Source organism: Vollenhovia emeryi, unplaced genomic scaffold, assembly GCF_000949405.1.
Source record: "Vollenhovia emeryi isolate VEMERY1.0 unplaced genomic scaffold, V.emery_V1.0 DF939251.1, whole genome shotgun sequence".
Taxonomy (NCBI): domain Eukaryota; kingdom Metazoa; phylum Arthropoda; class Insecta; order Hymenoptera; family Formicidae; genus Vollenhovia; species Vollenhovia emeryi.
Genome location: NW_011967115.1, coordinates 298074 through 312064, shown reverse-complemented (window position 1 = coordinate 312064; position 13991 = coordinate 298074). Strand labels below are relative to the sequence as shown.

At 44.5% G+C, this 13991-nt stretch overlaps 1 protein-coding gene across 2 annotated transcripts in view; it reads left to right on the top strand.

Moving 5' to 3' along the window:
- Window positions 1-11118, top strand: part of LOC105559859 — a 28872-nt gene extending 17754 nt beyond the window's left edge. The window contains exons 2-8 of one of the 2 annotated variants that reach the window (XM_012008480.1): window positions 3158-3421; window positions 7912-8184; window positions 8432-8724; window positions 8964-9271; window positions 9380-9563; window positions 9649-9827; window positions 9957-11118. In XM_012008480.1, the coding sequence (XP_011863870.1) occupies window positions 3253-3421; window positions 7912-8184; window positions 8432-8724; window positions 8964-9271; window positions 9380-9563; window positions 9649-9827; window positions 9957-10404 (1854 nt within the window). In that variant the 5' untranslated portion in view covers window positions 3158-3252 and the 3' untranslated portion in view covers window positions 10405-11118. Of the gene's footprint in view, window positions 1-3157; window positions 3422-7911; window positions 8185-8428; window positions 8725-8963; window positions 9272-9379; window positions 9564-9648; window positions 9828-9956 lie in introns of both variants that reach the window. The other variant, XM_012008479.1, reaches the window with a different exon arrangement.
- The last annotated feature ends 2873 nt before the right edge of the window (window positions 11119-13991 follow it).

The following is a 13991-nucleotide window of genomic DNA, read 5'->3' as shown; positions in this document are numbered from 1 at the left end:
TAACGTCCTAAAACATTACTTAAGACCATCTTGAAATACGAGCGGACTATACCGGCCCTCGACTTTGTTTCTGATACTGAATCCCCCTTAGAATATCCCACCCCTTTTTTTTCAACATCTTGTATACGCGTCCGTAACACTGGCAGGATTAATAGCCGAAGAGACACATGTAACTTGGTCGCTCCGGGGCCTTATTCTCGAATAAATATCGCGTACGATATTTCACGAATGTCGCCAGAATATTATACTTAACATTCCACCGACGTTCATGAAGTATCGCGCGCGATTTATTATTTTTCGGGAACAAGGCCCGGCGTACCCTTTTTTTCTTCCCCTCTTTAATCCACCGATTCGACGGGAAACGGCGATTTCGGCGGTGCCGGCCGGTGTCGGCTTACCCGTGCGCGTGTGCCAGGCGTGCGAATACTTACACGCGCGAGGGCGACCGGCGATGCGTGTCCCGGCGGTTGTCCAGGCTGGGACATCTCCACGCATACGCGCGCGTTTTACGCACATACGCGCGCGCCGCGGGAACACGGACGGATACCGTTCGTCGTGCGCATCGTCGGCGACGACGGACACACGCTTCGTCGCGATATTATCGGTCGCCTTTACGTGCCACACGTGCGTGCACGGACATACGCAGGGGGAGGGGGAGGGGGGGAGACGACCCGTGCGTCGGGTATGCGTCCGCTTCTCTCGCGCAGAAGAAGGACTCGGCTCCGAGCTTTTTGCTCGGTCAAGTCGAGAACGATTTCGCTGTTTCGACGGGAGGTATACCGTTCGCCAGCCCATCGAGCTGGCCATCTCGGACCACGTGGGCCGCGCGAATTCCGCGAAGCACCGGATACCCTTGGTCGACTCGGCGTGCCGAAGTTACCGGGCCAGACTGGGCGAAAATTCTCATTTCGCGGAAAGCGCCTTTGTAATACGGAACCGAGGGGCAAAACCGCTGAGAGGGCATTGCGGCCATCACCGGGCATCTTTTGGGGCATTAGTTTGGGCGTTAGGTCTCTCGCTGGGGTATTATAAAGATAACGTCAGATAAAACGAGATAAAATGAGAATTGAACTAAAACTTCTTGTTGATCCAACTGGCGATATCGTTAATTAAATGTTACATCCGTACGGCGTTTCGACCCAAGTATCGGGTCCTTATTAAGTAACAGAACTCGTGCGTAAATTATAGCAGACTCACTCTCTAATAGTCAGTGGATTTTCACTGAAAACGGTGAACAGTCGCCGATTTACGGTTATAAGTGTACCACTGCGATTTTCAGTGGTATACTTATAACTGGAAATCAGTGACTATTCATTGTTTCCAGTGATAATCCACTGAGTAACTTTTGCTGAGCACAAGTCGTTGTCAACGCAGGAAAATTATTTTAACTTAAGTGAGCACGCTCGAGTTGAACTGATGAAATAATAAGATAAAATAAGATAAAGTAATGCCCACTGGGCATTAGTTAGGCGTTGGTGTACATGATTTTGGTCAGCGGTTTACCCCTCGTACGCTCTCTAAAAGTTAATCAGTGCATTATCACTGAAAACAGTTTTAAGCGTAGCGCTGCATTAATCAGCGAATATTCACTGTTTTCAGTGATAATCCACTTGACTTTTAGAGAGCGGAGCCCTACTGACCCTTTGTAAAATTTAGAAATTCTATCCCAGTTACGTTTCAACTCGGCAAATTGCTACCTAATTAGTTAAAGTTGGAATTAATGAATCGGACGACGGAGGACTCTTTTCACGGTGCAAATTATCTAAATCGGCTTACGAGTGAAATTTGTTGAGCCCGTCGCCTAGCTCGAACGCATTGTACGGCGACCGATGGATATAAATGGATGGTTTATGAGGGCCTTAACTCCTTAACTGTGAATATATATTACTTCTATTACACACTAACGGATGCGGAATTCTAGAGATTCTTACTTTTATGACGAGAAAGAGGGAAATAGAAGTAATCTCTCTCTCTCTTCGCACACCTGCCTCTTCGCGCTGTAATTATGTGCGGAATCAAATTTTCCTCGTTCTCAAATAAAGATTCTGCGTAGGAAATTGCGAGTCTCCGGGACTCCACATCGGGGATTACTTTACTAAAAGCCGGGAAGCAGCGAACCCCTGGTATACTAACGCGATGTTATTCTCACGGCTGTCTCGCGTAATAAAGGAAGAAACCTTAAAATAACTTTCTATCGGAATAATACGAGTTCGGTCCAAGGACTAAACTTAATTAAAAGAAGACTCTAACAATTTTACGTTATTGCGACTTAGGTTCTTGCGGATCAGCTCGACAAACTCCGTCCCACGACCGCGCTATTTTTATACGTTCACCTCAGCCCTTAGCGCCGGGCGAGAAACCCTCGCCGACCTTCACGCGACCAATTTAGGCGGCGCTGTTACGAGATCCACGAGCTGTCGCGCCCTTTCGTCGCGATCTAAATTGGCGCGCGGCTATTGATAGGAGTAGAGACCCTGTAATCGGAGACTGGCCATAAGAGTTCGTCAAATTCCCGCGAGTGAGAGATTCTACGGTTCTAGAAGAGTGTGAGATAGCCTATGTTTCTCTCTCACTCGCGGGAATTTGACGAACTCTTACGGCCAGTCTCCGATTACAGGGTCTCCAGATAGGAGAGGATCTCTCTCTCTCTCTCCGGCGAAGAGAGGAGCACAGGTGGTCCGATGTCGCACGCGCGCGCGCGTCTCATCCTTTTGTAAGGCAAGCAGGGTAGCCCCGGCGTTTACAGTCGGTGTTATGGTAATGAAAGGCACCTGGCCGGGCGATAGCATTCAATGCAATCAGCCCGATAAATATTAAACCGGCCGCGTGAACTGGCACTTTCCCACTCGACGCTCCAGCCAGCCCCGCGCGCTTGATTCCACACGCGGCGTTTATTTCTCAATTCTCCCGCGGAACAATGGTCTTTATATTAAAACCGTCGAATTGCGCTACGACGAATTTACGCCCCCCCCCCCCCCGATAATGGCATAACTGGGAATAAATTAAATTCATTAGCTCCGTAACGAGATCCGTCTCGCGGAGTGTCTCTCCCGCCGCGCGGGATCTCGCGGAGAACAATAGCATCGATCGAGGCGCCTGTTTATTAATATCCCGCGTTTGACTTACAATCGTCACTTTTATTTCCATCTTCTTTCAGTGAGGAGACAATAGCTCGGAAATGGGGCTGAGACGACGGCGCGACAGGCCGAGCGGGACGTTCACCAGGCAATCAGCTTAGATCCCGTGAAGAAGATGACGACTGCCATGGCCCGGCTGCCCTGCAAGCAATCGTCCTCGCCCTCGCAGCAGACGCGAGTGAACAATTTCGGTAACAGCCGGAACCCGTACTGGGACATGCAGCAGGCCAGGCATCCCGCGCCGCCGTACGTCAGAAATCATCATCGACACATCGACTATACAGGTGAGAGCCCGTGCGGACGCATTGCGAATCGCATCTCGAATCGATGCGTCGAGCCTTGACGCTACTGACGCGCGCACTTATCCCTCGAGAGGCAGACGGGGGGGGAAAAAAAAGAGTAATCTCCACACGCGTGTTTTTCAAATCTCGCTCGAGGTCTCTCGCCAGATGCGAGACAAATTTCCGTCACGTGCTGAGAAATTCCGAACCGGCGAGTCAGCGGAGCTTACCGAGCCGGCGAGAGCGTAACGCCGGTCGGGTTTGAGCTATCGCGCGGCCGCTCGCGAATTAAGGCACGGAATCGAGTTTTGTTCGACGTAGGATCCGCTTGCCCGTCCTCGCTTCCGTTCCAGTTTTAACATTTTATTTCATCGCCGACGTCAAACGACACGCCTCGCTAAATATACGCCGGCAGTCGCGGGTTATATTATATATTCGCGAGCTGCGTCCCGACGAGAGAAATTATCCCCCCGTTCCATTTTTCGGCTTCGCGACAATTCGGATTATCCTCGTCATTAACGTTCCATTGTGCGCGATCGTGTCACGTCCGATTAAGGACGGACGGCCGATAGTCTCCGATAGCCTCGTTTCGACGATTTATAGCGAGCGCGCTGGCCGCGCGGCTCGATCCCAGCGAGTTCGATGTTGCGATAGCACGTCGCCAATATACTCGCGCGAGTAGTGACCTACGATCCTCTCGATCGACATTAATTTCCTCTAATTGCCGCGGACTCCGTTCAACGCGGAAAGAAACGCCCGCGACGGATACTGGCCCGAGCTTTACATCTGTAATAAAATTAAGTCCCCCTGTGAGATAGACCTCTAATATGAGACAGCGGGCCCGCGGCGTCCCAATTCAATCGAAAATCTTTTCTCGCAACGTTTACACGATCCAACAATGAATTTCCCACTGAACCCATTTCACTCCAAGGGCAATTCATAACAGAACCAACGGACGATGCCTATTAATTTAGCAGAAACCCTGCTATCTCGTGTTAGGAGCTTGTCTCATAATAGGGGACTTTCCTCTGCATTTGCGAACAACTCTGTGAAAGAGGAAGAGAAGAACCATCAAAGTTGCGTCATCGCTCACGCCTAGATCGTATCCGAGTTTAGAGAGAGATGGATAGAAAGGGGCAAGTAACGTTACGGACAATTTACAGATGAATTGTAAGAATAAAGGCACGCTCGTTTTATGTAATGACAAATAAAGCGGAGTCACGGCCAGAAATAATGACGAGCGAAACAAGATGTCCACTTGCACCAAAATCATGTTTAGGATATTACGAGGGAACTTGAGATTGTGAGCGAAATTGTGGACGCCTCTCGACAGCGCGGTGTCTTCTTTAGAAAACTAATAGTACAAGTTTAAACATAAGTTTGGTTCAAATCGACACCTTATTTTGCCTGTCGTTATTTTTGGCCGTGAGTTCTCTTACTCGTAATTATAAATGAGAGTCATAATTATACGCAGGTAATTGCACGTAATCGCGTTACGCGGACGAACTTATAAATTCAATGGAATTACGACTGATTCTTAATTGATTTTAATCTCATTGAACTTATATCGGTACTTAAGAATATCGAGCGTTACGACTAAAATGATGAAAAACTCTTTGACTCCAAATTAATACTGTAGACTTTATCATAAAAAATGCTATCGAAATTTGCCGCTGCTTTAGGAACCTTGTCGCTGAGAGAATGAAATAATAAAATTACATATTGTCACGGTGTAAAATGGGTTGAGAAATTATATCTCGGTGAAAAACGATGAAACAAATTAAAATTCTGCAAGCGCACCGAGTAAAACTACACAATTGTTCGTACCAATTTTTAACTTCGTTATTATTAGTCATGTTTAAATGAATAAAAAAAAAACGATTCTCCTTATGAAGTTAAAAATTGTGTAGTCTTACGCGTCCTGTCTGCAAAACTTTCATATACTTTTCATCGTTTTGCAAGATGCAATAATTTTCCATAAGCTGCATGTAATGTTATTAATTTTCTCAGTAACAAGGTTCCTAAACAGCCTCAAACTTCGGCTAAACTTTTTTTATGAAGCACTCCTACAGTATTTGGATTATATCCTACAAATTTGGATTCAAGGAATTTTTCATTATTTCAGTCGTAGTCGCGGCTCAACATTAATGAAGAGGTAGAGTCAGGCGCGGCATGGGACGAGCAGCGCGAGACCGGCAGAAAGTCCATCGGGGTTTTCGCGTATCCTCCCCGTCGATTTCGCCATATGCTACGATACAATACGCGGCCTTGACGTTTTGCCTCTGTACCGGCTCGTCTCTCTTTTTATTCCCGTCCCATCGCCGGTGTGTGTCCCGGCGATTATCGCGGTCGGTGGTTGCCTCTCCGGGGAGAAGCGCCGGGTTTTACCGCGGCCGGCGTTTCTCCGCGGGGAGGACATGTGCGTGTCGAGAGGACGGCGGGCATGGCATGGCACGGCACATGTCGTCAATCATGTCGGCGACGCGAAAACAGAAGGAGAACGCGCAGATGTGCCCGTCGCTCGCCCTCGTCGTTAACTCCTGCCCTCGGCACGCGGCCAGAAAAGACGGTTGTCGCTCGCGATATCCGCGCGTTGCTGAGCGATGACGCGATCGGCGTCGATTGTGCCGGAGGAGCGGACGTGCCCCGAGCTCGGTCTCCGGCGCGAGAAACGATTGATAACAAAGCGCGCGGCTCGTTGATTAAACCGGGATAAATCGGCGTTAACGCCGAGCCGCGGATGTTCCCCCCCCCCTCCTCCCTCTCTTCTGCGCGTGTATCGAGAATATCCGGTTTGCGGATTTACGCGCGGAACGAGATTATCGCCAAATTGCCAATTAGTATAAGTAAGATTATACGCGGGAGCCGCTCTAATTGGCGGCGGGACTCTATTTCGCATGCAACAGCCGCCCGTGCGTTCCGCGATTAGCATTTCATCACGTTTCTTAATAAACGCTTCGCGCGCCCGCGCCCGCGAATTGAATATTAAACAGCAGCTCGCTCGTATAATTATTCGAAACAATGAAGTACTTTCGTATCGCATCGACTCGCTCGGATCGCGGATCTTTCCGCGCGCTTTGCTCGCGGGTCCCGCGCGTATTTTCTCATTGTAGATAAATCAAAGCGCGTACGAACGCGCGCGATAACGTCGCTTTCGGGGTAAGCGGGATGTGCGTGCTCTCTAAAAGTCAATCAGTGGATTTTCCTCGAAAACCACCGTGCGTAGTCACTGATTTACAGTTATACCACTGCGATTTTCAGTAGTATACCTATAACTGGAAATTAGTGACTATTCACTGTCTTCAGTGATAATCCACTGACCTTTGGAGAGTGGATTGCCGTGAAATACCTGTTCGTAAAAAAAAAAAATAGCCGGGAAGACGCGTACCCCGAGAGGCAAACCGCTGACCAAAATCATGTACACCAATGCCTGCTAATGCCCAGTGGACATTACTTTATCTTATTATCGTTATAATGTCCTAGCAAGGCCAAATAACGCTCACTAATGCCCCAAAAATGCTCACTCTCTAATGCGGGATCTGCAATGCGAGTCGCAGAGTCGTAGTCGTAAAAATAATCGACTATGATTGGTCAATTTTTATGTGTCTAACGGAATTGACCAATCGCAGTCGAGTATTCTTACGACTACGACTCGCATTGTAGACCCCGCATAAAAATCAATCGGCGGATTATTACTGAAAGCAGTGAATAGTCGCTGATTTACAGGTATGAAGTATACCAATGAAAATCGCAGTGTTGTACTTACAACTGTAAGTCAGTGACTATTCACTGTTTTAAGTGATAATCCACTGATCTTTAGAGAGTGGATTGCCGTGAAATACCTGTTCGTAAAAAAAAAGCCGAGACGGCGCGTACCCGAGAGGTAGACCGCTGACCAAAATCATGTACACCAATGCCTACTAATGCCCAATGGGCGTTACTTTATCTTATTATCGTTATAGTGCCTTAGCAAGGGCCAAATAACACTCACTAATGCCAAAAAAGGCCTACTCTCTAAAAATCAATCAGTGGATTATCACTGAAAACAGTGAATAGTCATTGATATACAGTTACAAGTATACCAATGAAAATCGCGGTGTTATACTTACAACTGTAAATCAGCGACTATTCACTGTTTTCAGTGATAACCCACTGATTGACATTTAGAGAGTATAGTAATGCCCGAAATCTGTACACCACAACGCCCTCAGTGGTTTACCTCTCGCGCGTACCTGTGTGAAACTCGACGCTTTCGGGACACTCTCGATAAGCCTAAATAAATATCAGAGATCAAAGGTCCCGTGGGGGAGCTAATATTCTAAAGAAGAGGGCTGGCCTTTGATAAATTCAATGGGACACGCGGGTTCAACCAAATAAAGCGGGTATCTGGCCCGGAAAGCACTGGGGTGTCTCCGGGAAGCGGATTATTTACGCCCACGTGGTGTCTTTCATCGCTCTTCTTTTCTCTCTTTTGCGCCACGTGCGTGCCACAGGGAAGCGGAAGAGCGCCGTGGAGCTACTGCAGGAGACGAAAGCCTTCTACGTGAAGAGCGAGACCGTGCTGGACCGGAAGCAGGAGCTGAAGAACAGCGGCCACTTGCAGGTCTCGCAGCTAAGCGCGCCCGGCGCACCGCCCCCGAGATTGCTGCGGAAATGCACCGGCAACTCGTCCGCCTGCCCCATGCAGCCGACGTCGCCGTCGCAGCTGCAACCGACTCCCATGACGCCGCCCTGCTGCTGGGTCTCGTGTCACGAGCAGGACAGACGTAAGTCATCGCGGAGAGACGCGCGGGTGGTCCCCGGCACGTACGATCCGACCAACAGGATCTGCGAAATCTATTCCGTTCGAGAGAAACTCCTGGCTGATTCCAAAAGAATCGCCTTTGACGTAGTTCTTATTTTCATTAATTGTTAATTATATTTTGTGACAATTGCGCACTTTCGTGCATAAACCAACGCGAGGATTCATGTTGCGGCAGGCGGGAATCTATTTTCGTTGCTGTTTTGCAGTAGACGGGATTCTGAGCCCTCAACAAACACTGCCACCCGCGCTGCCACCGAAGAGTCCGCGTTTGGTGCCGGCTCCCCAAAGACGGACGATTTCGGGGCCCCCGAGCGGTACCGGGGGCGAGCTGCAAACAAAGCTGCGTCGTCTGCTGAACACCGATAGCAAGGAGAACATGTTCTTTCCGGACAGCCCGCCACAGAGTACGGCGCAGAGCAACGGGATGCCGACGCGGGAGGAGAAATTTCGATACTCCCCCGGAAGTCTCTCGCCCGGCTGCCGGGACGAGGATCGTGTTCTGGTGAGGAGAAAATCGCGACATATTGATCTTCGCTCGGCGCTGTAATGTCAGCCACTCATCTTTTGCATAATCGTGCGCTATTTTAATCTCTGCGACGCATCCCGGCGTACACATTATATACGTGTAAAATACACACACACACACACGTGTGTATTTTTTGTCAAGGGAATTTCTGTACGCGCTCATCAATGAACACTGCGTTGGCTGTATCGTTACACGTTGCGTTGTTTGCTTCGCAGCACTGCGCGCCGCAAGACGTTCGCTTCAAGTTCGGCAGAAGCAACTCGCACTCGCACACTTCCGGTAGATCCGGTCGGAAGTCGAACAGCTCCCCGTCGGTGGAAAACACAATATGCCACAAGTCGTTACCGGATCTCCACACGAGCACGCGTCGCCGGGCGTCACTCTCGCCGCGTACGTCCACGAAATTACCTGCGAAGCCGTCTGCTCATCACCAAGTTACGAACACGAGCAACTGCCCGGACTATGAGACTAGTTCGGACTATTCGGACCACAGTTTCAAGCGCGACGCCGTCTGTTATCGCAGGTGAGTCATTGTCGGTTGATAAGTACAAATTGTCCAGTTTAGCCGTGTCCATTTTTACAGCAATCTTCTTTTCGAGTGAAAACATGATTAATTGGCACATCTTTTCAGTTCTCGTCATATCAGGCGATCTTTGGGATCCGGTGGTGGCGATGCGAGCAGCGTGTTATCCTCGGGCGGACGAACGCAAAAGTCGTCGGGTTCCAGCAAGCTGAGCCACGGTGCGACAGCCAGAGATTCCGGCGGTTCCTCTGGGCACTGCACTCATCGTAGCGAACCAGCACCCAGGATACAGGTGTGAACCAAGCTATTCAACGAGATATATATATATATCCCAAGCACAAGACTGTTTGACCTTAATCGTCGTCGATGTCTCGCAGGATTGCTGGGCCCATATACGCAGAGACAGTGGCGCGTCCACGCAACATTCTACCGAGAAGGACCGATCGAGGAAGGGCAGCTACGTCGGCGGGACACCGCCGTCCGTTGTGAGACACTACAGTCCGGATTCTGAAAGCAGCAATAGTCAAACGGACTACAGCCCGACCTGTAACTCAAGGTATTCAGATGCCCTCCGCTTTCAATCGTCTGAGACGCTTGTGAACGAAGATTCAGAATGCGCATCGAAGAAACTTAACAGCACGACAGCGTTTTATACTTCGATTTCACAATTCGATTGTGGCTCTAGGTTCTCCGACGGTTGGAAGGAAGGTCGCGGTCGACCGATCCTACGATCAAAATCAGACATCAGCGATCGCTACTGGCGCCAGGATAACGGCCGTTCCAGCAAAGTATCCTCCCGCCCGCCGCGATCGATGACTCAGCTCGAGAACTTCTTCGACCGTTTAGGGCTGGACTCGGATAACTATCAGCGTATAACGGAACCTAATTCCAAGTCGTCGTCGCCCGTATTCTTCGACAGCGTCAGCTCCGTGGATTCGGCGTTGGGTCTGTACTCCTGGGTCGGCACTAATCAGACGAACCAGGGTAGCCAGTGGCAAAACAACTGCAGCATCGGCATGGGTAACGACGAGTGTAACCAAAGGGTAAACGATCCGCCGAGTATCGTCGAGCGAAACGCACGTATTATCAAATGGCTTTGCCAATGCCGCAAAGTGCAGTTAGGATACAGTTAAACAACGAGTTTCTCAGCTAAATCCTACATTTCCAATGACAGTACATTCAAATCAACGATGCGGTAGCGTTTGCCATTCCGCAAACGGTATGTCAGACGCTCCGCGGGAATCCCGAATTCATATGTTTCTCATAAATGTGGAATTGATTGTCGCCTTTCCTCTTCCTTTTTACAGCTGTAATATTTAATCAGTTGAGGATTTTTATTGATCCTTATTAACTGTTTGTACGATTAGTATCGTTTTAATTTATTACAATAACAATAGACAAATCTGTGCCATCTTATAATCACCTTGTTACAGTTCTATACGGTTCTGTGCCTTTTATTGTCGTTACGCATTCAGGGTAAAGAAGATAAGTCTTTATAAACTGTGAGATATCGCGTTAATTTGTATATTAAAATTATATAGACAATTTTGACGTCTAATATTTTTGAAGGCACACACATTAAAATTTGCTTACGTTTAATTATTCTCGGACAAATCTGTTATTATATTTTGATATCATTAATTTTGTAATAAGTCTATGATATGTTGCGCGAATATTTTTCCTATTTAGCAAAGCAATACTAGATTATTACGAGACATTAGCAAAGTCGTACGTAAGGAACGTGAAATTTATTACATTTTGATGTAAAGTTGTATAAATTTAGCGATGCGTGTTTCTCGTTTTCAATCTTGAGAATGATTAGTTGATTTGTAGTGAGAAAGTACTCAGACGAAAGATATTTACCTCGACTTTATGAAAACTTATAGATCTAATTTCGTAAAAAAAAGAATTAACAAATGTTGCCTTTACTCTTGTTGGTTTCTAAAAACCACAATATATTTAAAGTGAAATAAGCGTTCAATTGATGTTAATATTCGACGAAATTTAGAAGGCGATCGATGAGTTACTAATAGCTTGGTGTTAAACGATAGGCGAAAATATGATTCCAATTTTGTAGTTCAGTAGGAATTGATGTGATTTACATTAATACTGTATAAAGTGAAAACGCTCATTTATCATCATTCTATTTTAATAATAATCTACAAAGGTTCGCACTAGCTTCACTGTATTAGTCTTTACGCTCATCGATTTTTCTTTTAATATCATACAACGTAAATCATACAACGTAAATCATATAAACAAATATAGTAAACATATATTTTCTAAATTCACTTGAAATTGATCTGATGATACACTATATTTACAAAGACTGCGTGTACTTTACAAATGACATTAGCGTAATATATGAATTTTAACGCGCCTTGAATTTTTTTCTTTTGCCGGCTATCGCACAGAGATTTATTGTCGTACTTACAAGGAAATATGTAATGCAGAAACTTTGGTGCATTGACAATACGAGATAATTAATTTAATTTGATCAAGCTAATCAACGTTTTATATTTTCTATTCCAAGAATCGTATATTTTGCATTTAATAATGAATTAATTATATGGCAATTGTACTTATCTAATTTTTCATATTTTTATATCTTATACATTGCATGTGACAATGCACATTTCGTAAAGTATAATATCCTCGCGCACAAGTATTTATGTTATTTTTTGATGGAATAGAAACGTATCGAGATATAAAATATTACTAATAGAAAGTCGACAGCTATCGATTCTTCCTCTTATGGAGTTCCGTATTGTGATTTCCGTTTTTAACTCGATTATAACTTTGTTAAATAATGTTCTTCTGCTCCCCCATTACTGACATTTACCACATGAATGAGACAGAAAGTGAAAGGCAGAGCAGTTATACAAATAGCACATTTGCATGCATGCTATTAGGATAAGAAAGTGGAAGACTGAGGGGAAACTTTGCAATTGCAGGAGAACATTTGATTATGACAACTTTATAAAACGGAAGCTCGACCATATTTCACGAATAAGAAGATTCTGCATTATCTAATTTCTTTTTTTTTTTTTGAATGAAAGACCGTTTCTATCTTTACTGTGCAACAAACATGATCTTCATTCGCATAATTCACGTAGAATTTAATTATTGGCTTTTATCTCCGACTATTTAGTTTCTCTCTACTCTATGGCAATCAAATGGTAGTATAAGAAATTTTGGATGTTCACGACACTTATGTGATTCATATATTCTTATAACACGCGTTTTTTGTGTAATACAAGATACAGTTATTCTTGAACTTCTCTAATTTCAGATGATATAGATGTTTTAAATGTGTAATTGACGGTTTCGCGTAACTAAAATATGATACAGCATTTAAAAGTAGAGAGACAAGTTGATACCAATTATCTATATATAAAGCCTTGTATTCTTTTGGAGCAAGCAAGTTTAAAGAATCCTTGTGTACGGGGTGTCTCAGGCATTCTATGCCAGACCTGCAATTAGAGGCCAAATTAAAAATTTATGTAGACTCGCTGCGTTAATGATTTTACCATTAAGTGATCGGAATGTTGCAGAATTTTAGCGATTAAGTTTTAGATTTTTTAATTCTTAGTCGCCAAAATGTTGAACGTAAAGATTAAGAAATTGCGTAGCGAAATGGCATCGAATTAACTTCAAAGTTGCCAAAGAATCTAAGCTCGACAGTAAATTCACAGTGCCCGAGACACTATGTACAAGGCATTAGATATACATGAGCGTAATAGTAGTGATAACTAGCGTTTGCTATACTTACAATCTCCGACGAGGATATGTAAAGAATTTATAAAGTTTATAATCGCTGCTGTAGTAGTCAATTGTAAAGCGTTATGGCACAAAATTAGACATGTGATTAAAATATATACTTGTAATATATATGTATATATGTACATACATATATACATATATACGTATAAAACATATATATGTATAGATATATAATATATATGTATATACATATATATGTAATGTTTCCTAAATTTTTTCCAAGTCATACGATATTATTTTTCATGATAGAAAAAATATTTAGGCGTAGCGTCATGCTGTGCATTTGTATACACTTTAGGATTAACGTTGTAAACCTGAAAAATATTGGAATTGAATTCACGCAGAGAGTGACACTGTGAGAATTAAAGTTAGATTAATTAGAATTAATTTCTGTATCAACCGCATAATAAGTTCCACGATATACCTGCTTCATAAGTCGTTATTATTTTAAATTTTACGCAGGATATTTAAGAACAATAAAGTTATGTACAGCTAAATTTCGCTTTGCGTCAGCGCGTAATCTAGCGCTTATAATACACTAAGTGACTAAATATTTATACAATTGTTCGTAATATCGCATTATGCATTAAGTAATTGATTGAGAAAAGGAATTACAATTCTCTTTGTATATTTTTTCAATGTTTATGATGACGCGTGTTTTATATAAAGATTAGTCATTTTCTTCTATTACGATACTTCTTAGATAGCATTCTGCTTTGTTATTTACAGAATATATTTTACAAGTTGTTGCAGTTTCTCACGGTTTTTGTTTCCAATATTTGTGAAGAATCTCTGAAAATAAGAATATCAAAACAAGTATACTTTATATATTACAAGAGAAAATTACATAATAATTGAAGGAATTTGTATAGGAAAAAAGAAATTAAATTCTGCTACGAAACTCTGCTACGAAACGACTTTCTTGATTTTTTTATAA